This window comes from Pseudophryne corroboree, chromosome 7, assembly GCF_028390025.1.
Source record: "Pseudophryne corroboree isolate aPseCor3 chromosome 7, aPseCor3.hap2, whole genome shotgun sequence".
NCBI classification, from domain to species: domain Eukaryota; kingdom Metazoa; phylum Chordata; class Amphibia; order Anura; family Myobatrachidae; genus Pseudophryne; species Pseudophryne corroboree.
This window is the reverse complement of record NC_086450.1, coordinates 361439300-361466120: the sequence shown is the minus strand read 5'-3', so window position 1 is coordinate 361466120 and position 26821 is coordinate 361439300. Positions and strand designations below refer to the sequence as shown.

The following is a 26821-nucleotide window of genomic DNA, read 5'->3' as shown; positions in this document are numbered from 1 at the left end:
GAGGAGCTAACACGGAGCGATTCCGCTAGGCATGTGGGACTTGTGGATGGAGCCCTTAATTCGCTTAACAAGGATTCACGGGTGGTCAATCTGTTGAAATCAGAGCACTACATTTTGGCCACCGTGCTCGATCCTAGATTTAAAGCCTACCTTGGATCTCTCTTTCCGGCAGACACAAGTCTGCTGGGGTTGAAAGACCTGCTGGTGACAAAATTGTCAAGTCAAGCGGAACGCGACCTGTCAACATCTCCTCCTTCACATTCTCCCGCAACTGGGGGTGCGAGGAAAAGGCTCAGAATTCCGAGCCCACCCGCTGGCGGTGATGCAGGGCAGTCTGGAGCGACTGCTGATGCTGACATCTGGTCCGGACTGAAGGACCTGACAACGATTACGGACGTGTCGTCTACTGTCACTGCATATGATTCTCTCAACATTGATAGAATGGTGGAGGATTATATGAGTGACCGCATCCAAGTAGGCACGTCACACAGTCCGTACTTATACTGGCAGGAAAAAGAGGCAATTTGGAGGCCCTTGCACAAACTGGCTTTATTCTACCTAAGTTGCCCTCCCACAAGTGTGTACTCCGAAAGAGTGTTTAGTGCCGCCGCTCACCTTGTCAGCAATCGGCGTACGAGGTTACATCCAGAAAATGTGGAGAAGATGATGTTCATTAAAATGAATTATAATCAATTCCTCCGCGGAGACATTGACCAGCAGCAATTGCCTCCACAAAGTACACAGGGAGCTGAGATGGTGGATTCCAGTGGGGACGAATTGATAATCTGTGAGGAGGGGGATGTACACGGTGATATATCGGAGGGTGATGATGAGGTGGGCATCTTGCCTCTGTAGAGCCAGTTTGTGCAAGGAGAGATTAATTGCTTCTTTTTTGGGGGGGGGGTCCAAACCAACCCGTCATATCAGTCACAGTCGTGTGGCAGACCCTGTCACTGAAATGATGGGTTGGTTAAAGTGTGCATGTCCTGTTTTGTTTATACAACATAAGGGTGGGTGGGAGGGCCCAAGGACAATTCCATCTTGCACCTCTTTTTTCTTTTTCTTTGCATCATGTGCTGATTGGGGAGGGTTTTTTGGAAGGGACATCCTGCGTGACACTGCAGTGCCACTCCTAAATGGGCTCGGTGTTTGTGTCGGCCACTAGGGTCGCTAATCTTACTCACACAGTCAGCTACCTCATTGCGCCTCTTTTTTTCTTTGCGTCATGTGCTGTTTGGGGAGGGTTTTTTGGAAGGGACATCCTGCGTGACACTGCAGTGCCACTCCTAGATGGGCCCGGTGTTTGTGTCGGCCACTAGGGTCGCTAATCTTACTCACACAGCTACCTCATTGCGCCTCTTTTTTTCTTTGCGTCATGTGCTGTTTGGGGAGGGTTTTTTGGAAGGGACATCCTGCGTGACACTGCAGTGCCACTCCTAGATGGGCCCGGTGTTTGTGTCGGCCACTAGGGTCGCTAATCTTACTCACACAGCTACCTCATTGCGCCTCTTTTTTTTTCTTTGCGTCATGTGCTGTTTGGGGAGGGTTTTTTGGAAGGGCCATCCTGCGTGACACTGCAGTGCCACTCCTAGATGGGCCCGGTGTTTGTGTCGGCCACTAGGGTCGCTAATCTTACTCACACAGCTACCTCATTGCGCCTCTTTTTTTCTTTGCGTCATGTGCTGTTTGGGGAGGGTTTTTTGGAAGGGACATCCTGCGTGACACTGCAGTGCCACTCCTAGATGGGCCCGGTGTTTGTGTCGGCCACTAGGGTCGCTTATCTTACTCACACAGCGACCTCGGTGCAAATTTTAGGACTAAAAATAATATTGTGAGGTGTGAGGTATTCAGAATAGACTGAAAATGAGTGTAAATTATGGTTTTTGAGGTTAATAATACTTTGGGATCAAAATGACCCCCAAATTCTATGATTTAAGCTGTTTTTTAGTGTTTTTTGAAAAAAACACCCGAATCCAAAACACACCCGAATCCGACAAAAAAAATTCGGTGAGGTTTTGCCAAAACGCGTTCGAACCCAAAACACGGCCGCGGAACCGAACCCAAAACCAAAACCCGAAAAATTTCAGGCGCTCATCTCTAGTGTCTATGTGCCTAAAATTGGGGTCCATTAAGGTTCAAATTTCGGCCCTGTCAATTTTCTTCCAGAAAGAACTAACTTCAGTTCCTGAAGTTCAGACGTTTTGTAAAAGGGGTACTGCATATACAGCCTCCTTTTGTGCCTCCAGTGGCACCTTGGGATCTCAATGTAGTTTTGGGGTTCCTAAAGTCACATTGGTTTGAACCACTTGAGTCTGTGGAGTTAAAATATCTCACATGGAAAGTGGTCATGTTGTTGGCCCTGGCCTCGGCCAGGCGCGTGTCAGAATTGGGGGCTTTAATCCTGTAAAGGCCCTTATCTGATCTTCCAGACAGGGCGGAATTGAGGACTCATCCTCAATTTCTCCCTAAGGTGTTTTCAGCGTTTCACGTGAACCAGCCTATTGTGGTACCTGCGGCTACTAGGGACTTGGAGGACTCCAAGTTGCTGGACGTAGTCAGGGCCCTGAAAATATGTTTCCAGGACGGCTGGAGTCAGAAAATCTGACTCGCTGTTTATCCTGTATGCACCCAACAAGCTGGGTGCTCCTGCTTCTAAGCAGACTATTGCTCGCTGGATTTGTAGTACAATTCAGCTTGCACATTCTGTGGCAGGCCTGCTACAGCCAAAATCTGTAAAAGCCCATTCCACACGGAAAGTGGGCTCATCTTGGGCGGCTGCCCGAGGGGTCTCGGCTTTACAACTTTGCCGAGCAGCTACTTGGTCAGGGGCAAACACGTTTGCTAAATTCTACAAATTTGATACCCTGGCTGAGGAGGACCTGGAGTTCTCTCATTCGGTGCTGCAGAGTCATCCGCACTCTCCCGCCCGTTTGGGAGCTTTGGTATAATCCCCATGGTCCTTACGGAGTTCCCAGCATCTACTAGGACGTCAGAGAAAATAAGAATTTACTTACCGATAATTCTATTTCTCATAGTCCGTAGTGGATGCTGGGCGCCCATCCCAAGTGCGGATTGTCTGCAATACTTGTACATAGTTATTGTTACAAAAATCGGGTTATTGTGGTTGTGAGCCATCTTTCCAGAGGCTCCTCTGTTATCATGCTGTTAACTGGATTCAGATCACAGGTTGTACGGTGTGATCGGTGTGGCTGGTATGAGTCTTACCCGGGATTCATAAATCCTTCCTTATTGTGTACGCTCGTCCGGGCACAGTATCCTAACTGAGGCTTGGAGGAGGGTCATAGGGGGAGGAGCCAGTGCACACCAGGTAGTCCTAAAGCTTTACTTTTGTGCCCAGTCTCCTGCAGAGCCGCTATTCCCCATGGTCCTTACGGAGTTCCCAGCATCCACTACGGACTATGAGAAATAGAATTATCGGTAAGTAAATTCTTATTTTTTTCAGTCTATCTCTTCCCCCCTCCCCTTCTTTTACAGACGCATTGTAGTCACCCGCAGTGAGGTCACCTGTGCATTAGAGGCATCACTGCTGATTGTAAAATGATACTCCTTGTGCACATTTGGGCATGGCACCCCTTATCAGTAGGCTAAATGCTATTCATAACTGCATGGACTGGTACTGTAACTCTTCCCTGACAATGTCATTGTTCCTTATTATTACTTTTATCCACTCCATTTTATTGGTAACTTTAAATCTGCATTTAAAACGCAAAAAAACATATTTTAGGCCCTAGCAAAGGAGAGTAATGCATGTGAAACTGTAACCCTGAAATCATATCTTTGTTGGTCATGGATGGGTTAATCCAGCTCTCCCAGTTTGTCGGAACACCTGAAAAAGACAGCAGAGACTCCGTAGCCACCTGCCTAATACTGTACAGTCTGCCTTACAGACGCTACTTCTATAGGTACAGTATTTATGAAGGGAAGAGCATTATTGAGAGAAATCTGATAGGGAGCTGATCACACAACTGCCATTAAAGGTCCTGTGTTAGTCGCTGTCTCCAATATAGCTGTACAGTGGGCAGTCTCCGCTATAGATCTGCATATAGCACTACATAGGTCTGATCGGAACAGTAATAACACCCTGTCACTGTACCCGACTCGTCCTCTCGGGTCATGTATTCCATTTCTACAGAGGGATAATTTACAACCTTGGTGTGAAAGGAAAGAAGAAATAAAGATGCATGGCTTATCAGTTCACAGCCCTGGATCTTGTTTGCAGAGTGAACTTTCACCCTCTAAGACCAGAACAAGTTACAGTACACAGTATTATCACCCAGTAATGCAAAGGTTGTATATGTCCAGTCTACAACACTACAGTGTTACTGTTAGATTCATGGGTGGGTTACTGCCACTGAGACATCATTGAACATACTGTATATCTTGTTTGTAGCTGATAGATCACTACATAAATGCTATATCTGTTAAGTAGCTCACAGGATTAAAATGTGCGTTGCTCACATTCTGCTGCTCTGCCCTTTCCCACTAAGCCACAGCAGACAGATAGTCGTTTGTGCAAACTGCTCTGTGCTCAGCCAGGGCTGTAATGTAGGGATCCCAACTTCAACCAACCAGCCAATATCACTGCCAGGATACACATTGCCTCTGCCACAAACATATACAGATGTGTCCTCATACATTTAGCGTCTATACGCCATATGGAGCGAGATGCCCAATGTGATTGTGACTCTCTCAGGTGTGCAACGTACTGTATTTTCCTTTTACATTTTGCATCTTATTCACATCGCCGATGCAGCGAAACACCATCATAGGGTACTACAGGCGCTGGGCTGCAGCATTAACCGCACAGGATTTAGTTTTACACGCAAACAAAGTCGCAGATGAAGCAGAACAGGACTTGGTGTGAGAAAGAGTCGCTGCGTCATAGCGCTTTTAACACGGATTCAGACAGTCGCACATCAAATTTGATCCGTAAAACCTAGCAATACTTTCTTGCCGGCCAGTAACAATAGCCTACTGCTGCCTGGTCACCAATGGCATGTGGCATTGACCACTACACAGAAGTCCCAGCTGCCAGGGTAAGCAGTTAAAATACCGCCACTCAGGATCCCGGCAGTCACAATACCGACGCCGGCATCCCGACAGGCAGTGAAATCCCACTGCCGGAATACCGGCGACACAGGCTATTCTCCCTCTGTGGGTGTCCATGACACCCATAGAGGGAGAATACAACCGGCCAAAATGCCGGCAGCGGGGCAAGCGCTAGAAAGCCACTTGCGAGCTTGCTGCGCTTGCCACGCTGCGGACACGGTGGCTCGCTGCACTCACCCCGCTGCCGGCATTTTGGCAGACAGGATCCCGCTGTCGGGATCATGACAGCCAGCACCTCGTCCACCTGTAAATCAGACGTATCCCGCTGTCTGTGCAACCCAGATACGTCTCATACAGCCACAGTACTGCATAGTTTCTGCAGCCGTAGAAGGCTAGCCTCAGGGAGTCTGCTGCTCGCCAAGCACTCAATGTGTGATTTTAGTTTAGTCAAGATCCAGCTGTTCCTTAGTTTCATTGTTGAGTCACATTCTGCAACAGTTCATTGTGGGTGGGGTAAACCTTAAGTTACACACACACACACACACACACACACACACACGTTGCTATGATACTAGTCTTGTGTTGTGCTCACTGCTTAGTAAATGCAACAATGAAGAAATAGGGATCATTGCTAGTTTTAAAATAGATGAATGACCATGGCCAAACTGGGGATATATGCACTTGGTTTGCTGTTGGTCGGGATAGCCAACCAACCAGTGATCAATCAATAGAATGTGTCCCAACAATAGACCACTGGTTTCACTATTCAGTATTTGCATCTCCCAAACTGTCGGCAAATATTTTTCTCTAATGTCCTAGTGGATGCTGGGGACTCCGTAAGGACCATGGGGAATAGACGGGCTCCGCAGGAGACAGAGCACTTTAAGAAAGAATTAGGAATACTGGTGTGCACTGTCTCCTCCCTCTATGTCCCTCCTCCAGACCTCAGTTGGAATCTGTGCCCGGACGAGCTGGGTGCACTTTAGTGAGCTCTCCTGAGCTTGCTAATAAGAAAGTATTTTGTTAGGATTTTTTATTTTCACAGAGATCTGCTGGCAACAGACTCTCTGCTACGTGGGACTGAGGGGAGAGAAGCAGACCTACTCACTGTGGATAGGTCATGCTTCTTAGGCTACTGGACACCATTAGCTCCAGAGGGATCGAACACAGGAACTCGCCCTTGGTCGTCCGATCCCGGAGCCGCACCGCCGTCCCCCTCGCAGAGCCAGAAGCTGGCGTGAGAAGCAAGAAGACTTCGAAAGCGGCGGCAGAAGACTCCAGTCTTCATATGAGGTAGCGCACAGCACTGCAGCTGTGCGCCATTGCTCCCACATTAAACCCGCACACTCCGGTCACTGTAGGGTGCAGGGCGCAGGGGGGGGCGCCCTGGGCAGCAAGTAAGTACCTCTTGGCATAAAAGAGCATATATACAGTTGGGCACTGTATATATGCATGAGCCCCCGCCATTATTTTACACAAAATCGCGGGACAGAAGCCCGCCGCTGAGGGGGCGGGGCTTCTTCCTCAGCACTCACCAGCGCCATTTTCTCTCCACAGCTCCGCTGAGAGGAAGCTCCCCAGGCTCTCCCCTGCAGATTCACGGTATAAAGTAAGAGGGTAAAAAGAGAGGGGGGGCACATAAATTTAGCACAATATCAGTATATACAGCAGCTACTGGGTAAACACTAAGTTACTGTGTTATTCCTGGGTCATATAGCGCTGGGGTGTGTGCTGGCATACTCTCTCTCTGTCTCTCCAAAAGGCCTTGTGGGGGTCCTGTCCTCAAATAGAGCATCCCCTGTGTGTGTGGTGTGTCGGTACGCTTGTGTCGACATGTTTGACGAAGGCTATGTGGAAGCAGAGCAGGTGCAGATGAGTGTGGTGTCTCCGCCGACGGCGCCGACACCTGATTGGATGGATATGTGGAAGGTTTTAAATGACAATGTAAACTCCTTGCATAAAAGGTTGGATAAAGCTGAAGCCTTGGGACAGTCTGGGTCCCAACCCATGCCTGATCCTACAGCGCAGAGGCCGTCAAGGTCTCAGAAGCGCCCACTATCCCAAATTGTTGACACAGATATCGACACGGATTCTGACTCCAGTGTCGATGGCGATGATGCAAAGTTGCAGCCTAAAATGGCTAAAGCCATCCGCTACATGATTATAGCAATGAAGGATGTATTGCACATCTCAGAGGAAAACCCTGTCCCTGACAAGAGGGTTTATATGTTTGGGGAAAAAAGGCATGAAGTGACTTTTCCCCCTTCGCATGAGTTATGTGAAAAAGCTTGGGATTCTCCTGATAGGAAAATGCAGATTTCCAAACGGTTACTTATGGCGTATCCTTACCCGCCAACGGACAGGTTACGCTGGGAATCCTCCCCTAGGGTAGACAAAGCTTTGACACGCTTATCTAAGAAGGTAGCCCTGCCGTCACAGGATACGGCCACCCTAAAAGATCCTGCGGATAGAAAGCAGGAAGGTATCCTGAAGTCCGTTTATACACATTCAGGTACCCTACTAAGGCCAGCAATTGCGTCGGCCTGGATGTGTAGTGCTGTAGCAGCATGGACAGATACTCTGTCTGAGGAACTTGATACCTTGGACAAGGATACTATATTACTGACCCTGGGGCATATAAAAGACGCTGTCCTATATATGAGGGATGCCCAGAGAGACATTTGCCTACTGGGCTCTAGAATAAATGCAATGTCAATTTCTGCAAGAAGGGTCCTGTGGACTCTGCAATGGACAGGTGATGCCGACTCAAAAAAGCACATGGAGGTTTTACCTTATAAGGGTGAGGAATTGTTTGGGGACGGTCTCTCGGACCTAGTTTCCACAGCTACGGCTGGGAAGTCAAATTTTTTGCCATATATTCCCTCACAACCTAAGAAAGCACCGTATTACCAAATGCAGTCCTTTCGATCACAAAGAGGCAAGAAAGTCCGAGGTGCGTCCTTTCTTGCCAGAGGCAGGGGTAGAGGAAAGAAGCTGCACAATACAGCTAGTTCCCAGGAACAGAAGTCCTCCCCGGCTTCCACTAAATCCACCGCATGACGCTGGGGCTCCACAGGTGGAGCCAGGAGCGGTGGGGGCGCGTCTCCGAAATTTCAGCCACCAGTGGGTTCACTCACGGGTGGATCCCTGGGCTATACAGATTGTGTCTCAGGGATACAAGCTGGAATTCGAAGTGATGCCCCCTCACCGTTACCTCAAATCGGCCCTGCCAGCTTCCCCCATAGAAAGGGAAGTAGTGTTAGCGGCAATTCACAAATTATATCTCCAGCAGGTGGTGGTAAAGGTTCCCCTCCCTCAACAGGGAAGGGGTTACTATTCCACAATGTTTGTGGTTCCGAAACCGGACGGTTCGGTCAGACCCATATTGAATTTAAAATCTCTGAACATTTACCTGAAAAGGTTCAAGTTCAAGATGGAATCGCTCAGGGCGGTCATTGCAAGCCTGGAAGAGGGGGATTTTATGGTGTCTCTGGACATAAAGGATGCTTACCTGCATGTCCCCATTTATCCACCTCATCAGGAGTACCTCAGATTTGTGGTACAGGACTGTCATTACCAATTCCAGACGTTGCCGTTCGGTCTGTCCACGGCACCGAGAATATTTACCAAGGTAATGGCAGAAATGATGGTGCTTCTGCGAAAGCAAGGAGTTACAATTATCCCATACTTGGACGATCTCCTCATAAAGGCGAGGTCCAGAGAGCAGTTGCTGATCAGCGTAGCACACTCTCGGGAGGTGTTACAACAGCACGGCTGGATTCAGAATATTCCAAAGTCGCAGCTGATTCCTACGACGAGTCTGCCCTTCCTGGGCATGATTCTGGATACAGACGAGAAGAAGGTGTTTCTCCCGGAGGAGAAGGCCCAGGAGCTCGTGACTCTGGTCAGAGACCTCTTAAAACCAAAGCAGGTGTCCGTGCATCAATGCACGCGAGTCCTGGGAAAGATGGTGGCGTCATACGAAGCCATTCCCTTCGGCAGGTTCCATGCGAGGACCTTTCAGTTGGATCTGTTGGACAAGTGGTCCGGATCGCATCTACAGATGCATCGGCTGATCACCCTATCCCCCAGGGCCAGGGTGTCTCTTCTGTGGTGGCTGCAGAGTACTCACCTTCTCGAGGGCCGCAGGTTCGGCATACAGGACTGGGTCCTGGTGACCACGGATGCAAGCCTCCGAGGGTGGGGGGCAGTCACTCAGGGAAGAAACTTCCAGGGGCTGTGGTCAAGTCAGGAGGCTTGTCTGCACATAAATATCCTGGAACTAAGGGCCATATACAACGCCCTGAGTCAAGCGGAGCCTCTGCTTCGCAACCAACCGGTGCTGATTCAGTCAGACAACGTCACCGCAGTGGCTCATGTAAACCGCCAGGGCGGCACAAGAAGCAGGGTGGCGATGGCAGAAGCCACCAGAATTCTTCGCTGGGCGGAGAATCACGTGCAAGCACTGTCAGCAGTGTTCATTCCGGGAGTGGATAACTGGGAAGCAGACTTCCTCAGCAGGCACGACCTCCACCCGGGAGAGTGGGGACTTCATCAAGAAGTCTTCACACAGATTACAAATCGATGGGAACTGCCACAGGTGGACATGATGGCATCCCGCCTCAACAAAAAGCTACAAAGGTATTGCGCCAGGTCAAGAGACCCTCAGGCGATAGCTGTGGACGCACTAGTGACACCGTGGGTGTTCCAGTCGGTTTATGTGTTTCCTCCTCCTCCTCTCATACCCAAGGTGCTGAGAATCGTAAGAAAAAGAGGAGTGAGAACAATACTCATTGTTCCGGATTGGCCAAGAAGGACTTGGTATCCGGAACTGCAAGAAATGCTCACAGAGGACCCATGGCCTCTGCCTCTCAGACAGGATCTGTTGCAACAGGGGCCCTGTCTGTTCCAAGACTTACCGCGGCTGCGTTTGACGGCATGGCGGTTGAACGCCGGATCCTAGCGGAGAAAGGCATTCCGGATGAGGTTATTCTTACGCTGATAAAGGCTAGGAAAGACGTGACAGCAAAACATTATCACCGTATATGGCGAAAATATGTTGCTTGGTGTGAGGCCTGGAAGGCCCCTACAGAGGAATTCCAGCTGGGCCGTTTCCTTCACTTCCTACAGTCGGGAGTGACTATGGGCTTAAAATTAGGGTCCATTAAGGTCCAGATTTCGGCCTTATCCATTTTCTTTCAAAAGGAACTGGCTTCTCTTCCTGAAGTTCAGACGTTTGTAAAGGGAGTGCTGCATATTCAGCCCCCTTTTGTGCCACCAGTGGCACCTTGGGATCTTAACGTGGTATTGAGTTTCCTGAAATCTCACTGGTTTGAGCCACTTAAGACCGTGGAGTTAAAATATCTCACGTGGAAAGTGGTCATGCTATTGGCCTTAGCTTCGGCTAGGCGTGTGTCAGAATTGGCGACTTTGTCATGTAAAAGCCCCTATCTGGTTTTCCATATGGACAGGGCAGAATTACGGACTCGTCATCTTTTCATTTGAACCAACCTATTGTGGTGCCTGCGGCTACTCGTGACTTGGAGGATTCCAAGTTACTAGATGTAGTCAGGGCTTTGAAGATTTATGTAGCCAGAACGGCTGGAGTCAGGAAAACTGACTCGCTGTTTATCCTGTATGCATCCAACAAGCTGGGTGCTCCTGCTTCAAAGCAAACTATTGCTCGCTGGATCTGTAACACGATTCAGCAGGCTCATTCTGCGGCTGGATTACCGCATCCAAAATCAGTAAAAGCCCATTCCACAAGGTGGGCTCTTCTTGGGCGGCTGCCCGAGGGGTCTCGGCATTACAGCTTTGCCGAGCAGCTACTTGGTCGGGTTCAAACACTTTTGCAAAATTCTACAAGTTTGATACCCTGGCTGAGGAGGACCTTGTGTTTGCTCATTCGGTGCTGCAGAATCATCCGCACTCTCCCGCCCGTTTGGGAGCTTTGCTATAATCCCCATGGTCCTTACGGAGTCCCCAGCATCCACTAGGACGTTAGAGAAAATAAGATTTTACTCACCGGTAAATCTATTTCTCGTAGTCCGTAGTGGATGCTGGGCGCCCGTCCCAAGTGCGGACTTCTTCTGCAATACTTGTATATAGTTATTGCTTAAATAAGGGTTATGTTATGGTTGCATCAGGTTGTCTGATGCTCTGTTGTTGTTCATACTGTTAACTGGGTAAGTTTATCACGAGTTATACGGTGTGATTGGTGTGGCTGGTATGAATCTTACCCTGGATTCCAAAATCCTTTCCTTGTACTGTCAGCTCTTCCGGGCACAGTTTCCTTAACTGAGGTCTGGAGGAGGGACATAGAGGGAGGAGCCAGTGCACACCAGTATTCCTAATTCTTTCTTAAAGTGCCCTGTCTCCTGCGGAGCCTGTCTATTCCCCATGGTCCTTACGGAGTCCCCAGCATCCACTACGGACTACGAGAAATAGATTTACCGGTGAGTAAAATCGTATTTTTTACATGTACTGAGATATCCTGTTATGTAGCAAGCAGTGTATTATATGTCAAGATCCTAAAGCTTTTCCAACTCTACTATATTACGTTTAGAGTGAGGTGAGAAATGGCGCCACCTATGTTTGGTAACAGACTACTTGTTAGCAGCAACATCTATTTATGTGGTGCAAAGTATGATCTCATCGTTGCTGGCCAGCTCCCACCTTGAAACGCCCATTCATTCATGGAACAACAGAACCGGACAATTTCTGTCGGGCTCAGAATAGGACGGTGATATGCAAAAATGCAGAAATTCACATCTGCATATGCGCTGTATGCAAGAACTCGTCAGTTGTGCTTGTACACAGAGATCTACCTGACTCCGAATCAGGCCCTTAAATACCTAATCACTCCACTGCAAAGTACATTATTAGATATAGAAAACAAGAGGAAGGAGGGCCCTGCTCTCCAAAGCTTACATTCTAAAGCTTAAGCAAGTGACACTATAAAAGTTCACTATATGGCTTATCTAGCCCAGAATCTCCCCTTGCTGTACACTGCGGCACTAGTGTGACATATCCGCATCATCCTTTTCCTTTAAGGTGGGAAATAGTAGGGAAACACATCCTTGTGTCCCTGTCTATCAGAGCTGTCATCACCAGCCTCTGCACTCTGCCATTCCCTGTTAACACTCGGCACTGTGGCTCTGCACAGCTTTGGTTTCAGATCATAGATATCCTGCTCCGATTACAGCACATACTATAGTGTGTCTAATTTACATGCTGTATTGGGATATAAATAAGCTGCAAGATGTTGGCCTTGTTTGAGAGCGGCATAAGAATAACTAATAAAAGTTACATCATCTAAAAATTTGCACTCCACAAATATTTCTTCATAATCTGTCTTTTAGATTTTATACGGGCACCAGCGAAATGCGGAGAGGGTCATTTGCACCATCCGCGGCTTAGTCCATACTACTTTGCAGTTGTTGCAGCATTTTTCAGCCCACCCTGAGCTTTTTAGGTGAATTACGTTTCCCTTTGCTTTTGGCTGTGCACCTGTCATTTGACTGCAAATTAAGTAATCGTACAATACCAAACCATGCACTGCGGCATAACAGTAGGCGCAGAACAGTCGCACAACTTAGCAACAGTTAGCAATCACAGGCAATCAAAAGATGTCTATTGATTAAAAGTTTTGTCTGCCACTGATTGTGAAGACGGCACTGTGCCCTACCTTCCATATAACCATCTACCAAATACAAACCATTAAATATTTGATTTGCGAAGGAAGTAGGACTTGGCAGTGCTGAGGGGTCCTCACACCATGGACAGGGTTATTTTCTCTGACGTCCTAGTGGATGCTGGGAACTCCGTAAGGACCATGGGGAATAGCGGCTCCGCAGGAGACTGGGCACAAAAGTAAAGCTTTAGGACTACCTGGTGTGCACTGGCTCCTCCCCCTATGACCCTCCTCCAAGCCTCAGTTAGATTTTTGTGCCCGGCCGAGAAGGGTGCACACTAGGGGCTCTCCTGAGCTTCTTAGTGAAAGTTTAGTTTTAGGTTTTTTATTTTCAGTGAGACCTGCTGGCAACAGGCTCACTGCATCGAGGGACTAAGGGGAGAAGAAGCGAACCTGCCTGCTTGCAGCCAGCTTGGGCTTCTTAGGCTACTGGACACCATTAGCTCCAGATGGACCGAACACAGGCCCAGCCTCGGAGCTCGGACCCAGAGCCGCGCCGCCGGCCCCCTTACAGAGCCAGAAGCAAGAAGAGGTCCGGAAAAATCGGCGGCAGAAGACATCAGTCTTCAACAAGGTAGCGCACAGCACTGCAGCTGTGCGCCATTGTTACTCAGGCACACTTCACACTTCGGTCACTGAGGGTGCAGGGCGCTAGGGGGGGGCGCCCTGAGCAGCAATGTAAACACCTTGGCTGGCATAAATACACCACATATAACCCCCAGTGCTATATGGATGTATTTTAACCCCAGCCAGAACTCACCAAAAAGCGGGAGAAAAGGCCGCCGAGAAGGGGGCGGAGCCTATCTCCTCAGCACACGGGCGCCATTTTCCATCACAGCTCCGCTGGAAGGACGTCTCCCTGACTCTCCCCTGCAGTCCTGCACTACAGAAAAGGGTAAAAAAGAGAGGGGGGCACTAATTTGGCGCAGTTTTGATACTAACAGCAGCTATAAAGGGAAAAGCACATTTTATAGTGGTATTCCTGTCTATATATAGCGCTCTGGTGTGTGCTGGCATACTCTCCCTCTGTCTCCCCAAAGGGCTAGTGGGGTCCTGTCCTCTATCAGAGCATTCCCTGTGTGTGTGCGGTGTGTCGGTACGATTGTGTCGACATGTTTGAGGAGGAAAATGAGATGGAGGCGGAGCAATTGCCTATTATAGAGGTGTCACCCCCTAGGGAGTCGACACCTGAGTGGATGAGCTTATGGAAGGAATTGCGTGACAGTGTCAGCTCTTTACGACAGACAGTTGACGACATGAGACAGCCGGCTACTCAGCTTGTGCCTGTCCAGGGGTCTCGAACGCCATCAGGGGCTTTAAAACGCCCGTTACCTCAAATGGCAGACACAGACACGGATACTGACTCCAGTGTCGATGATGAGGAGACAAACGTGACTTCCACTAGGGCCACACGTTACATGATTGAAGCAATAAAAAATGTATTGCATATCTCTGATAATACAAGTACCACTAAAAAGGGTATTATGTTTGGTGAGAAAAAACTGCCTGTAGTTTTTCCTGTATCCGAGGAATTAAATGAAGTGTGTGATGAGGCGTGGGTTTCCCCCGATAAAAAACTGATAATTCCTAAAAGGTTATTGGCATCGTACCCTTTCCCGCCAGAGGATAGGGCACGTTGGGAAACGCCCCCTAGGGTGGATAAAGCGCTCACACGCTTGTCTAAACAGGTAGCACTACCTACTCCTGATACGGCCGCCCTAAAGGAACCTGCCGATAGAAAGCTGGAGAATATCCTAAAATGTATATACACTCACACGGGTGTTATACTGCGACCAGCAATCGCCTCAGCCTGGATGTGCAGTGCGGGCCTGGCGTGGTCGGATTCCCTGACTGAAAATATTGATACCCTAGATAGGGACAGTATATTACTGACTATAGAGCATTTGAAGGATGCATTTCTATATATGCGTGATGCACAGAGGGATATTTGCCGACTGGCATCAAGAGTTAGCGCGCTGTCCATTTCTGCAAGAAGAGGTTTATGGACGCGGCAGTGGTCAGGTGATGCGGATTCTAAAAGGCACATGGAAGTATTGCCTTATAAGGGGGAGGAGTTATTTGGGGTAGGTCTATCAGACCTGGTAGCCACGGCAACTGCTGGAAAATCCACATTTTTACCCCAGGTAGCTTCTCAACCTAAGAGGACGCCGTATTATCAGGCGCAGTCCTTTCGGCCCCATAAGGGCAAGCGGGCAAAAGGCGCCTCATTTCTGCCCCGTGGCAGAGGGAGAGGAAAAAGGCTGCAACAAACAGCCAGTTCCCAGGAACAAAAGCCCTCTCCCGCCTCCGCAAAGTCCTCAGCATGACGCTGGGGCTTTACAAGCGGACTCAGGCACGGTGGGGGCCCGTCTCAAGAAGTTCAGTGCGCAGTGGGCCCACTCGCAAGTGGACCCCTGGATCCTTCAGGTGGTATCTCAGGGGTACAAATTGGAATTCGAGACGTCTCCCCCTCGCCGTTTTCTAAAGTCTGCTTTACCGACGTCTCCCTCAGACAGTGAGGCAGTATTGGAAGCCATTCACAAGCTATATTCCCAGCAGGTGATAATCAAGGTACCCCTCCTACAACAGGGAAAGGGGTACTATTCCACACTATTTGTGGTACCGAAGCCAGACGTCTCGGTGAGACCAATTTTAAACCTAAAATCCTTGAACACTTACATACAAAGGTTCAAATTCAAGATGGAGTCACTCAGAGCAGTGATTGCAAACCTGGAAGAAGGGGACTATATGGTGTCTCTGGACATCAAAGATGCTTACCTACATGTCCCAATTTACCCTTCTCACCAAGGGTACCTCAGGTTTGTGGTACAGAACTGTCACTATCAGTTTCAGACGCTGCCGTTTGGATTGTCCACGGCACCCCGGGTCTTTACCAAGGTAATGGCCGAAATGATGATACTCCTTCGAAGGAAGGGAGTTTTAGTTATCCCTTACTTGGACGATCTCCTGATAAGGGCAAGATCCAGGGAACAGTTGGAAGTCGGAGTAGCACTATCTCAGATAGTGCTGCGCCAGCACGGTTGGATTCTCAATATTCCAAAATCGCAGCTGATCCCGACGACACGACTTCTATTCCTAGGGATGATCCTGGACACAGTCCAGAAAAAGGTATTTCTCCCGGAGGAGAAAGCCAGGGAGTTATCCGAACTAGTCAGAAATCTCCTAAAACCAGGCCAAGTCTCAGTGCATCAATGCACAAGGGTCCTGGGAAAGATGGTGGCTTCTTACGAAGCAATCCCATTCGGCAGATTCCACGCAAGAACCTTCCAGTGGGATCTGCTAGACTAATGGTCTGGATCGCATCTTCAGATGCATCTGCGGATAATCTTGTCACCAAGGACAAGGGTGTCTCTCCTGTGGTGGTTGCAGAGTGCTCATCTTCTAGAGGGCCGCAGATTCGGCATTGAGGACTGGGTCCTGGTGACCACGGATGCCAGCCTGAGAGGCTGGGGAGCAGTCACACAGGGAAGAAATTTCCAGGGCTTGTGGTCAAGCCTGGAGACATCACTTCACATAAATATCCTGGAGCTAAGGGCCATCTACAATGCTCTAAGCCTAGCAAGACCTCTGCTTCAAGGTCAGCCGGTGCTGATCCAGTCAGACAACATCACGGCAGTCGCCCACGTAAACAGACAGGGCGGCACAAGAAGCAGGAGGGCAATGGCAGAAGTTGCAAGGATTCTTCGCTGGGCGGAAAATCATGTGATAGCACTGTCAGCAGTGTTCATTCCGGGAGTGGACAACTGGGAAGCAGACTTCCTCAGCAGACACGACCTCCACCTGGGAGAGTGGGGACTTCACCCAGAAGTCTTCCACATGATTGTGAACCGTTGGGAAAAACCAAAGGTGGACATGATGGCGTCCCGCCTCAACAAAGACTATACTCGTGGCTCCGGATTGGCCAAGAAGGACTTGGTACCCGGAACTTCAAGAGATGCTCACAGAGGACCCGTGGCCTCTACCTCTAAGAAGGGACCTGCTCCAGCAGGGACCCTGTCTGTTCCAAGACTTACCGCTGCTGCGTTTGCCGGCATGGCGGTTGAACGCCGGATCCTGAAGGAAAAAGGCATTCCGGATGAAGTCATCATCCCTACCCTGATCAAAGCCAGGAAGGATGTAACCGTACAGCATTATCACCGTATTTGGCGTAAATATGTTGCGTGGTGCGAGGCCAGGAAGGCCCCTACAGAGGAATTTCAACTGGGTCGTTTCCTGCATTTCCTGCAAACAGGACTGTCTATGGGCCTAAAATTAGGGTCCATTAAGGTTCAAATTTCGGCCCTATCGATTTTCTTCCAGAAAGAACTGGCTTCAGTTCCTGAAGTTCAGACGTTTGTCAAGGGGGTACTGCATATACAGCCTCCTTTTGTGCCTCCAGTGGCACCTTGGGATCTCAATGTAGTTTTGGGGTTCCTAAAATCACATTGGTTTGAACCACTCACCACTGTGGACTTAAAATATCTCACATGGAAAGTGGTAATGCTGTTGGCCCTGGCTTCAGCCAGGCGTGTCTCAGAATTGGCGGCTTTATCCTATAAAAGCCCTTACCTAATTTTTCATACGGACAGGGCAGAATTGAGGACTCGTCCTCAATTTCTCCCTAAGGTGGTTTCAGCGTTTCACTTGAACCAGCCTATTGTGGTACCTGCGGCTACTAGGGACTTGGAGGACTCCAAGTTGCTGGACGTAGTCAGGGCCCTGAAAATATATGTTTCCAGGACGGCTGGAGTCAGAAAATCTGACTCGCTGTTTATCCTGTATGCACCCAACAAGCTGGGTGCTCCTGCTTCTAAGCAGACTATTGCTCGTTGGATTTGTAGTACAATTCAGCTTGCACATTCTGTGGCAGGCCTGCCACAGCCAAAATCTGTAAAAGCCCATTCCACAAGGAAGGTGGGCTCATCTTGGGCGGCTGCCCGAGGGGTCTCGGCTTTACAACTTTGCCGAGCAGCTACTTGATCAGGGGCAAACACGTTTGCTAAATTCTACAAATTTGATACCCTGGCTGAGGAGGACCTGGAGTTCTCTCATTCGGTGCTGCAGAGTCATCCGCACTCTCCCGCCCGTTTGGGAGCTTTGGTATAATCCCCATGGTCCTTACGGAGTTCCCAGCATCCACTAGGACGTCAGAGAAAATAAGAATTTACTTACCGATAATTCTATTTCTCGTAGTCCGTAGTGGATGCTGGGCGCCCATCCCAAGTGCGGATTGTCTGCAATACTTGTACATAGTTATTGTTACAAAAATCGGGTTATTATTGTTGTGAGCCATCTTTTCAGAGGCTCCTCTGTTATCATGCTGTTAACTGGGTTCAGATCGCAAGTTGTACGGTGTGATTGGTGTGGCTGGTATGAGTCTTACCCGGGATTCAAAATCCTTCCTTATTGTGTACGCTCGTCCGGGCACAGTATCCTAACTGAGGCTTGGAGGAGGGTCATAGGGGGAGGAGCCAGTGCACACCAGGTAGTCCTAAAGCTTTACTTTTGTGCCCAGTCTCCTGCGGAGCCGCTATTCCCCATGGTCCTTACGGAGTTCCCAGCATCCACTACGGACTACGAGAAATAGAATTATCGGTAAGTAAATTCTTATTTTAAATCGACTAATACTGTACTATGGGGTCTATTCATGAAGCAGTGAAAATAGTGGAGAAGTGAGTCTGTGGAGAAGTCGCCTATGGCAACCAATCAGCTGCTCCGTACAATTATATAATATGCAAATTATAAATGTCATGTAAATGCTGATTGGTTACCATGGGCAACTTGTCCACTAGTTCACTACTCCACACTTTTCACTGCTTCATGAATAGACCCCTTTATCAGTTCAGCTGCTGAACCCAGAGAGTTTAACTGTCATTGCAGACACCTTCTCTGCTCAACCTTGATGATCTCCACAGCCTACTTGGTTGCTGCAGCTGCTGCCACAACTTCTGCGTACATGGAGAACAAGTGTGCTGGCTCTGTGTCCTGCAATAAGCATGAAGCCAAACAAATATCCAGAGCACACAGCTACTCCCAGCTAGTGGATAAGCACAAAAGAGAGATTCTTCTCAATAGCTGAAGCAGGAAGGGGGTCTGGTTAATGGAAATGTTATTTCTCTGAGGTCCTAGTGGATGCTGGGTACTCCGTAAGGACCATGGGGAATAGACGGGCTCCGCAGGAGACTGGGCACTTCTTTAAAGAAAAGATTAGGTACTACATCTGGTGTGCACTGGCTCCTCCCTCTATGCCCCTCCTCCAGACCTCAGTTAGAATCTGTGCCCGGCCTGAGCTGGATGCACTTAGTGGGCTCTCCTGAGTTCACTATAAAGAAAAGTATTTGTTAGGTTTTTTATTTTCAGTAAGATCTGCTGGCAACAGACTCACTGCTACGTGGGACTTAGGGGAGAGAAGCAAACCTACCTGCTTGCAGCTAGCTTGTGCTTCTAGGCTACTGGACACCATTAGCTCCAGAGGGATCGAACACAGGGCCCGACCTCGATCGTCCATTCCCAGAGCCGCGCCGCCGTCCCCCTTGCAGAGCCAGAAGACGGAAGAAACCGGAGAAAATCGGCGGCTGAAGACTCCGGTCTTCAATAAGGTAGCGCACAGCACTGCAGCTGTGCGCCATTGCTCCCACAGCACACCACACGCTCCGGTCACTGGTGGGTGCAGGGCGCTGGGGGGGGGGGCGCCCTGGGCTGCAATTAGTATACCTTTTGGCACAAAAAAGCACATAATACAGTGTATAACAGTGTATATGTGCAGAAACCCCCGCCATTAATGTTATAAAAAGCGGGAGAAGCCCGTCGCTGAAGGGGCAGGGCTATCTTCCTCAGCACAGCCAGCGCCATTTTCTCTTCACAGCTCCGCTGGAAGGACGCTCCCCAGGCTCCCCCCTGCAGTATACACTACAGAAAGGGTAAAAAAGAGAGGGGGGGCACATAAATTTAGGAGCAAAATTGTGATATAAGCAGCTATAGGGGGAAAATTCACTTTGTGTATAGTGTATATCCCTCTGTTATATAGCGCTCTGGTGTGTGCTGGCATACTCTCTGTCTCCCCAAAGGACTTTGTGGGGTCCTGTCCTCAGTCAGAGCATTCCCTGTGTGTGTGCGGTGTGTCGGTACGGCTGTGTCGACATGTTTGATGAGGACGCTTACGTGGAGGCGGAGCAGGTGGCGATAAGTGTGTTGTCGCCCCCTGCGGGTCCGACACCTGAGTGGATGGATATGTGGAAGGTATTAACCGACAGTGTCAACTCCTTGCATAAAAGGTTCGATGACGCAGCTTTGGGACAGCCGGCATCTCAGTCCGCGCCTGCCCAGGCATCTCAGAGGCCGTCAGGGGCTCAAAAACGCCTGCTACCTCAGATGGCAGACACAGATGTCGACACGGAGTCTGACTCCAGTGTCGACGAGGATGAGACAAATGTACAATCCACTAGGGCCATCCGATGCATGATTACGGCAATGAAAAATGTGTTGCACATTTCTGACATTAACCCGGTTACCACAAAAAAGGGTATTATGTTTGGGGAGAAAAAGCAGCCAGTGACTTTTCCCCCATCTGATGAGTTAAATGAATTGTGTGAAGAAGCGTGGGGTTCCCCAGATAAGAAACTAGTAATTTCTAAGCGGTTACTAATGGCGTACCCTTTCCTGCCAACGGATAGGTTACGCTGGGAGACATCCCCCTAAGGTGGACAAGGCGCTCACACGCTTATCAAAAAAGGTGCACTGCCTTCTCAGGATACGGCCACCTTAAAGGAGCCTGCAGATAGAAAGCAGGAGGCTATCCTGAAGTCTGTGTATACACACTCAGGTACTATACTGAGACCTGCTATTGCTTCAGCATGGATGTGTAGTGCTGCAGCAGCGTGGTCTGATTCCCTATCTGATAACATTGATTCCCTGGACAGGGACACTATATTGCTAACCATAGAGCATATTAAAGACGTAGTCTTATATATGAGAGATGCACAGAGGGACATTTGCAGGCTGGCATCTAGAATTAATGCAATGTCCATTTCTGCCCGGAGAATAATATGGACTCGGCAGTGGACAGGTGATGCTGATTCTAAAAGGCACATGGAAATTTTGCCTTATAAGGGTGAGGAATTGTTTGGGGACGGTCTTTCGGACCTCGTATCCACAGCAACAGTTGGGAAGTCGACTTTTTTACCTCAGGTTCCCTCACAGCCTAAGAAAGCACCGTATTATCAAGTACAGTCCTTTCGGCCTCAGAAATGCAAGCGGGTTAGAGGCGCGTCCTTTCTGCCCAGAGGCAGGGGTAGAGGGAAAAAGCTGCACCATACAGCCAGTTCCCAAGAACAAAAATCCTCCCCTGCTTCCTCAAAGTGCACCGCATGACGCTGGGGCTCCACAGGTGGAGCCAGGTGCGGTGGGGGCCCGTCTCCGGAACTTCAGCGACCAGTGGGTTCGCTCACAGGTGGATCTCTGGGTTCTCCAAGTGGTATCTCAGGGATACAAGCTGGAGTTCGAGACGTCTCCCCCTCGCCGTTACCTCAAATCAGCCTTGCCAGCTACTCCCCAGGACAGGAAGTTAGTACTGGCGGCAATTCACAAGCTGTACCTCCAGCAGATGATAATCAAAGTTCCCCTCCTTCAACAGGGACGGGGTTACTATTCCACAATGTTTGTGGTACCGAAACCAGACGGTTCGGTGAGACCCATTCTAAATTTGAAATCCTTGAACACTTATATACGGAAGTTCAGGTTCAAAATGGAATCGCTCAGGGCGGTTATTGCAAGCCTGGAAGAGGGGGATTACATGGTATCACTGGACATCAAGGATGCTTACCTACATGTCCCCATTTACCCACCTCACCAGGTGTACCTCCGTTTTGTGGTACAGGACTGCCATTACCAATTCCAGACGTTGCCGTTTGGTCTGTCCACGGCACCGAGGGTATTTACCAAAGTAATGGCCGAAATGATGATACTCCTTCGAAAGAAAGGTGTTATAATTATCCCATACTTGGACGATCTCCTTATAAAGGCGAGGGCCATGGAGCAGTTGTTAGTCGGAGTAGCACTATCTCAGGAAGTGCTACAACAGCACGGCTGGATTCTGAATATCCAAAAGTCGCAGCTGGTTCCTACGACGCGTCTGCTGTTCCTGGGTATGATTCTGGACACAGAACAGAAGAAGGTGTTTCTCCCGGAGGAGAAGGCCAAGGAGTTGTCATCTCTGGTCAGAGACCTCCTGAAACCAAAACAGGTGTCGGTGCATCACTGCACGCGAGTCCTGGGAAAGATGGTAGCTTCTTACGAAGCGATTCCCTTTGGCAGGTTCCATGCAAGGATCTTTCAGTGGGATCTGTTAGACAAGTGGTCCGGATCGCATCTTCAGATGCATCGGCTGATCACCTTGTCCCCGAGGGCCAGGGTGTCTCTGCTGTGGTGGCTGCAGAGTGCTCATCTTCTCGAGGGCCGCAGATTCGGCATTCAGGACTGGGTCCTGGTGACCACGGATGCAAGCCTCCGAGGTTGGGGGGCAGTCACTCAGGGAAGAAACTTCCAAGGACAATGGTCGAGTCAGGAGGCTTCCCTACACATAAATATTCTGGAACTAAGGGCCATTTACAATGCCCTAAGTCAGGCACAACCCCTGCTTCAAAACCAGCCGGTGCTGATTCAGTCAGACAACATCACGGCGGTCGCCCATGTAAACCGACAGGGCGGCACAAGAAGCAGGATGGCGATGGCAGAAGCCACAAGGATTCTCCGATGGGCGGAAAATCACGTGATAGCACTGTCGGCAGTGTTCATTCCGGGAGTGGACAACTGGGAAGCAGACTTCCTCAGCAGGCACGACCTCCACCCGGGAGAGTGGGGACTTCATCCAGAAGTCTTCCAGCTGATTGTAAATCGTTGGGAAAGGCCACAGGTGGACATGATGGCGTCCCGCCTCAACAAAAAGGCTAAAAAGATATTGCGCCAGGTCAAGGGACCCTCAGGCGATAGCTGTGGACGCTCTAGTGACACCGTGGGTGTACCAGTCGGTTTATGTGTTCCCTCCTCTTCCTCTCATACCAAAGGTACTGAGGATAATAAGAAAGAGAGGAGTAAGAACTATACTCATCATTTCGGATTGGCCAAGAAGGACTTGGTACCCGGAACTACAAGAAATGATCTCAGAGGACCCTTGGCCTCTGCCGCTCCGACAGGACCTGCTACAGCAGGGGCCCTGTCTGTTCCAAGACTTACCGCGGCTGCGTTTGACGGCATGGCGGTTGATCCTGATGGAAAAGGGCATTCCGGTTGAAGTCATTCCTACGCTGATAAAAGCTAGGAAGGATGTGACAGCAAAACATTATCACCGCATATGGCGAAAATATGTTGCTTGGTGTGAGGCTATGAAGGCCCCAACAGAAGAGTTTCAGCTGGGTCGATTTCTGCACTTCCTGCAGTCAGGAGTGACTATGGGCCTAAAATTGGGATCCATTAAAGTCCAAATTTCGGCCCTGTCGATTTTCTTTCAAAAAGAACTGGCTTCACTGTCTGAAGTTCAGACGTTTGTTAAGGGAGTGCTGCATATTCAGCCCCCTTTTGTGCCTCCAGTGGCACCTTGGGATCTCAACGTTGTGTTGGATTTCCTAAAATCACATTGGTTTGAGCCACTTCAGACCGTGGAGTTGAAATATCTCACGTGGAAAGTGGTCATGCTTTTGGCCTTGGCTTCGGCTAGGCGTGTGTCAGAATTGGCGGCTTTGTCATGTAAAAGCCCCTATCTGATCTTCCATATGGACAGGGCAGAATTGAGGACTCGTCCCCAATTTCTCCCTAAGGTGGTATCAGCGTTTCATTTGAACCAACCTATTGTGGTGCCTGCGGCTACTCGGGACTTGGAGGCTTCCAAGTTGCTGGATGTAGTCCGGGCCCTGAAAATCTATGTTTCCAGGACGGCTAGAGTCAGAAAAACTGACTCGCTGTTTATCCTGCATGCACCCAACAAGCTGGGTGCTCCTGCTTCTAAGCAGACTATTGCTCGCTGGATCTGTAGCACGATTCAACTTGCACATTCTGCGGCTGGACTGCCGCATCCTAAATCAGTCAAAGCCCATTCCACGAGGAAGGTGGGCTCTTCTTGGGCGGCTGCCCGAGGGGTCTCCGCTTTACAACTTTGCCGAGCTGCTACCTGGTCGGGATCAAACACGTTTGCAAAATTCTACAAGTTTGATACCCTGGCTGAGGAGGACCTTGAGTTTGCTCATTCGGTGCTGCAGAGTCATCCGCACTCTCCCGCCCGTTTGGGAGCTTTGGTATAATCCCATTGGTCCTTACGGAGTACCCAGCATCCACTAGGACGTCAGAGAAAATAAGATTTTACTCACCGGTAAATCTATTTCTCGTAGTCCGTAGTGGATGCTGGGAGCCCGTCCCAAGTGCGGAATTCTGCAATACTTGTATATAGTTATTGCTTAACTATAGGGTTTTTTGTTCTGAGCCATCAGTTTAATGAGGCTCAGTTGTTGTTCATACTGTTAACTGGGTATAGTTATCACGAGTTGTACGGTGTGATTGGTGTGGCTGGTATGAGTCTTACCCTGGATTCCAAATCCTTTCCTTGTAATGTCAGCTCTTCCGGGCACAGTTTCCCTAACTGAGGTCTGGAGGAGGGGCATAGAGGGAGGAGCCAGTGCACACCAGATGTAGTACCTAATCTTTTCTTTAAAGAAGTGCCCAGTCTCCTGCGGAGCCCGTCTATTCCCCATGGTCCTTACGGAGTACCCAGCATCCACTACGGACTACGAGAAATAGATTTACCGGTGAGTAAAATCTTATTTTAGTTATGGTTGACACCAGTCACTAATTCATCTTTTATGTCTCCTTATTTCACTCATACCACACAAGTGGTATCTGCACAGAAATGCCAGTATCTGCTATAGTATTGGTGGCTGATAATGTTTCTGCCTTACAGTAGCCACACACACACATTACTCACTCCAGTCACAGTTGTTACTGCGCTGCCTTATGTGTTAATTGTTGCCCTCCCTCTTAGATTGTAAGCTCATTTGGGCAGGACCACTTTTGCCGTCTGTTTCATATCATTGTACATAATTTGTATTCGGATTCCCTCCGTGTAGAGCAGGCCTGGCCAACCTGTGGCTCCCCAGCTGTTGTAAAACTACAAATCCCATCATGCCTTGCCACAGTTTTGCTATTAGGGAATGCTAAAACTCTGGCAGGGCATGCTGGGATGTGTAGTTTCACAACATCTGGAGAGCCACAGGTTGGCCAGGCCTGGTGTAGAGTGCTGAGAAATGTTTTTGCACGTTATAAAAATACATGCAATAGCAATATAATGTATATTACAACGTTACATATGTGTCTAAAAGCCGTGATTAAAGCCAATGGTCTTTCTTGCTGGCTCCATAATGCATGGACTGTATGGGTCTGTAAGTGCCACACGAGAAAATCCTTGGGCGGAATGTAATAGGGTGTGAGAATCAGGGAGGGAAAGAGTTTGAGGATCTCCTGATTGATTGATTGATTGATTTTTTAAAGCGGCAGTCATGTACAAGACAAAACCAGGTTGATTTTGCCATGTAAATGATTGGCACTTAAAAAAAAAAAAAAAAACACATGAGAAATCTCACAAATTGTACCTTCCTGATACTCACACGATATTACATTCCCCAAGTATGTGTACAGAGACACGCTGGCGTAGATTTTTACATATGTCTGGTAATTACACGCTGTACAAATCAACATGGTTCCAACACAACAGCATGGGTGATTGGTATGAGAAGCAGAAAACGGAAGTAGTAAGATAATGGGGAACATCTAGAAGACCATATTTTTGAAATTTTCATCAGAGCTGATTATTGTTGTTCCTGAAATGTGTTCTCTTTTGTAGGAGTGGATTAGAACAAGAAGATATGCGAATACTGTATAAATACCTCACTACATCGCTCTTCCCAAGACACACAGAACCTGAGGTAAATATAAATGGAAAGACCGGGAATAGTCATTACTTCAACATTGATAATGTCGACATTCATTATGTAGACACTACAGTGACGACAGTGGTGATGTTGACATTGTTAAACTGTTAACAGGCAATGTGTAAACATTTTCAGATTGTAGACATTGTGGTTATGCACTAGATTGAGGTTTGGGTTAGGCTGAAGGTGGTTGAGTTTTTTTGTTAGGATGTGGGGGTTGGGAGGTTTGGGTTAGGCTGGGGGGGGGGGAGTTAGGCACTGGAGTGAGGCATGGTATAGGCTGTGGGGGGGGGGGGGGTTAGGCACTAGAGGGAGGAGGTTTGGGTTAGGCTGTGGGGAGTTTTAGACACTAGTGGGAGGTTAGAGTTAGGCACTAGAGGGGGGTTTAGGTAAGGCTGTGGGGATTGTAAGGTTTGGGTTAGGCACTAGAGGGAGGTGTGGGTTAGGCTGGGTGGTTAGGTACTAGTGGGAGGTTAGGGTTAGGCACTAGAGGGAGTTTTAGGTTAGGCTGTGGGGATTGGGAGGTTAGGCACTAAAGGAAGGCTGGGGTAGGCTGGGGGTGAGTGTGTTAGGCACTAGGTAGAGGTTAGGCTGGGGGAGGAGTTAGTGTTAGGCTGGTGGGGGGGAGTTAGGCACTGAGGAAGGGTTAAATACTAGAGGGAGGTCTGGGATGGGAGGTTAGGCACTAGAGAGAGGCTAGGGTTAGGCACTAAGGGGAGATTAGGGTTAGTCGGGGGGGGGTTATGGTTAGGCACTAGAGGGAGGTTTGGGTTAGGCTTGGGGAGAGGTTAGGGTTAGGCATTGGAGAGAGGAGTTTGAGTTAGGCTGAGGTGGTGTTTAGGCAATAGTTGGAGTTTAGGTTTAGGCACTAGAGAGAGGTTTGGATTAAGCTGTGACGGGAAGGTTTGGGTTTGGCACCAGAGGGAGGTTTGGGTTAGGAGGTGGAGATTGGGGGGTATGGGTTAGGCTGGGGGAGTGTTGGGCACTAGGGAGAGGTTCGGCTGGGGGTGCGGGGTTAATGTTAGGAACTAGAGGAAGTGTTGGGTTGGGAAGTTAGGGTTAGGCACTAATGGGAGTTTAGGGTTAG

At 49.1% G+C, this 26821-nt stretch overlaps 1 protein-coding gene across 7 annotated transcripts in view; it reads left to right on the top strand.

Annotated features, from left to right (window-relative positions):
• The window catches only part of CCZ1 (CCZ1 homolog, vacuolar protein trafficking and biogenesis associated), a 185200-nt gene that overhangs the window by 74392 nt on the left and 83987 nt on the right, over positions 1 to 26821 (top strand). For all 7 annotated transcript variants that reach the window (XM_063934490.1, XM_063934487.1, XM_063934485.1 and 4 more), the window contains exon 9: positions 25647 to 25728. In XM_063934490.1, the coding sequence (XP_063790560.1) occupies positions 25647 to 25728 (82 nt within the window). The remainder of the gene's footprint in view (positions 1 to 25646; positions 25729 to 26821) is intronic.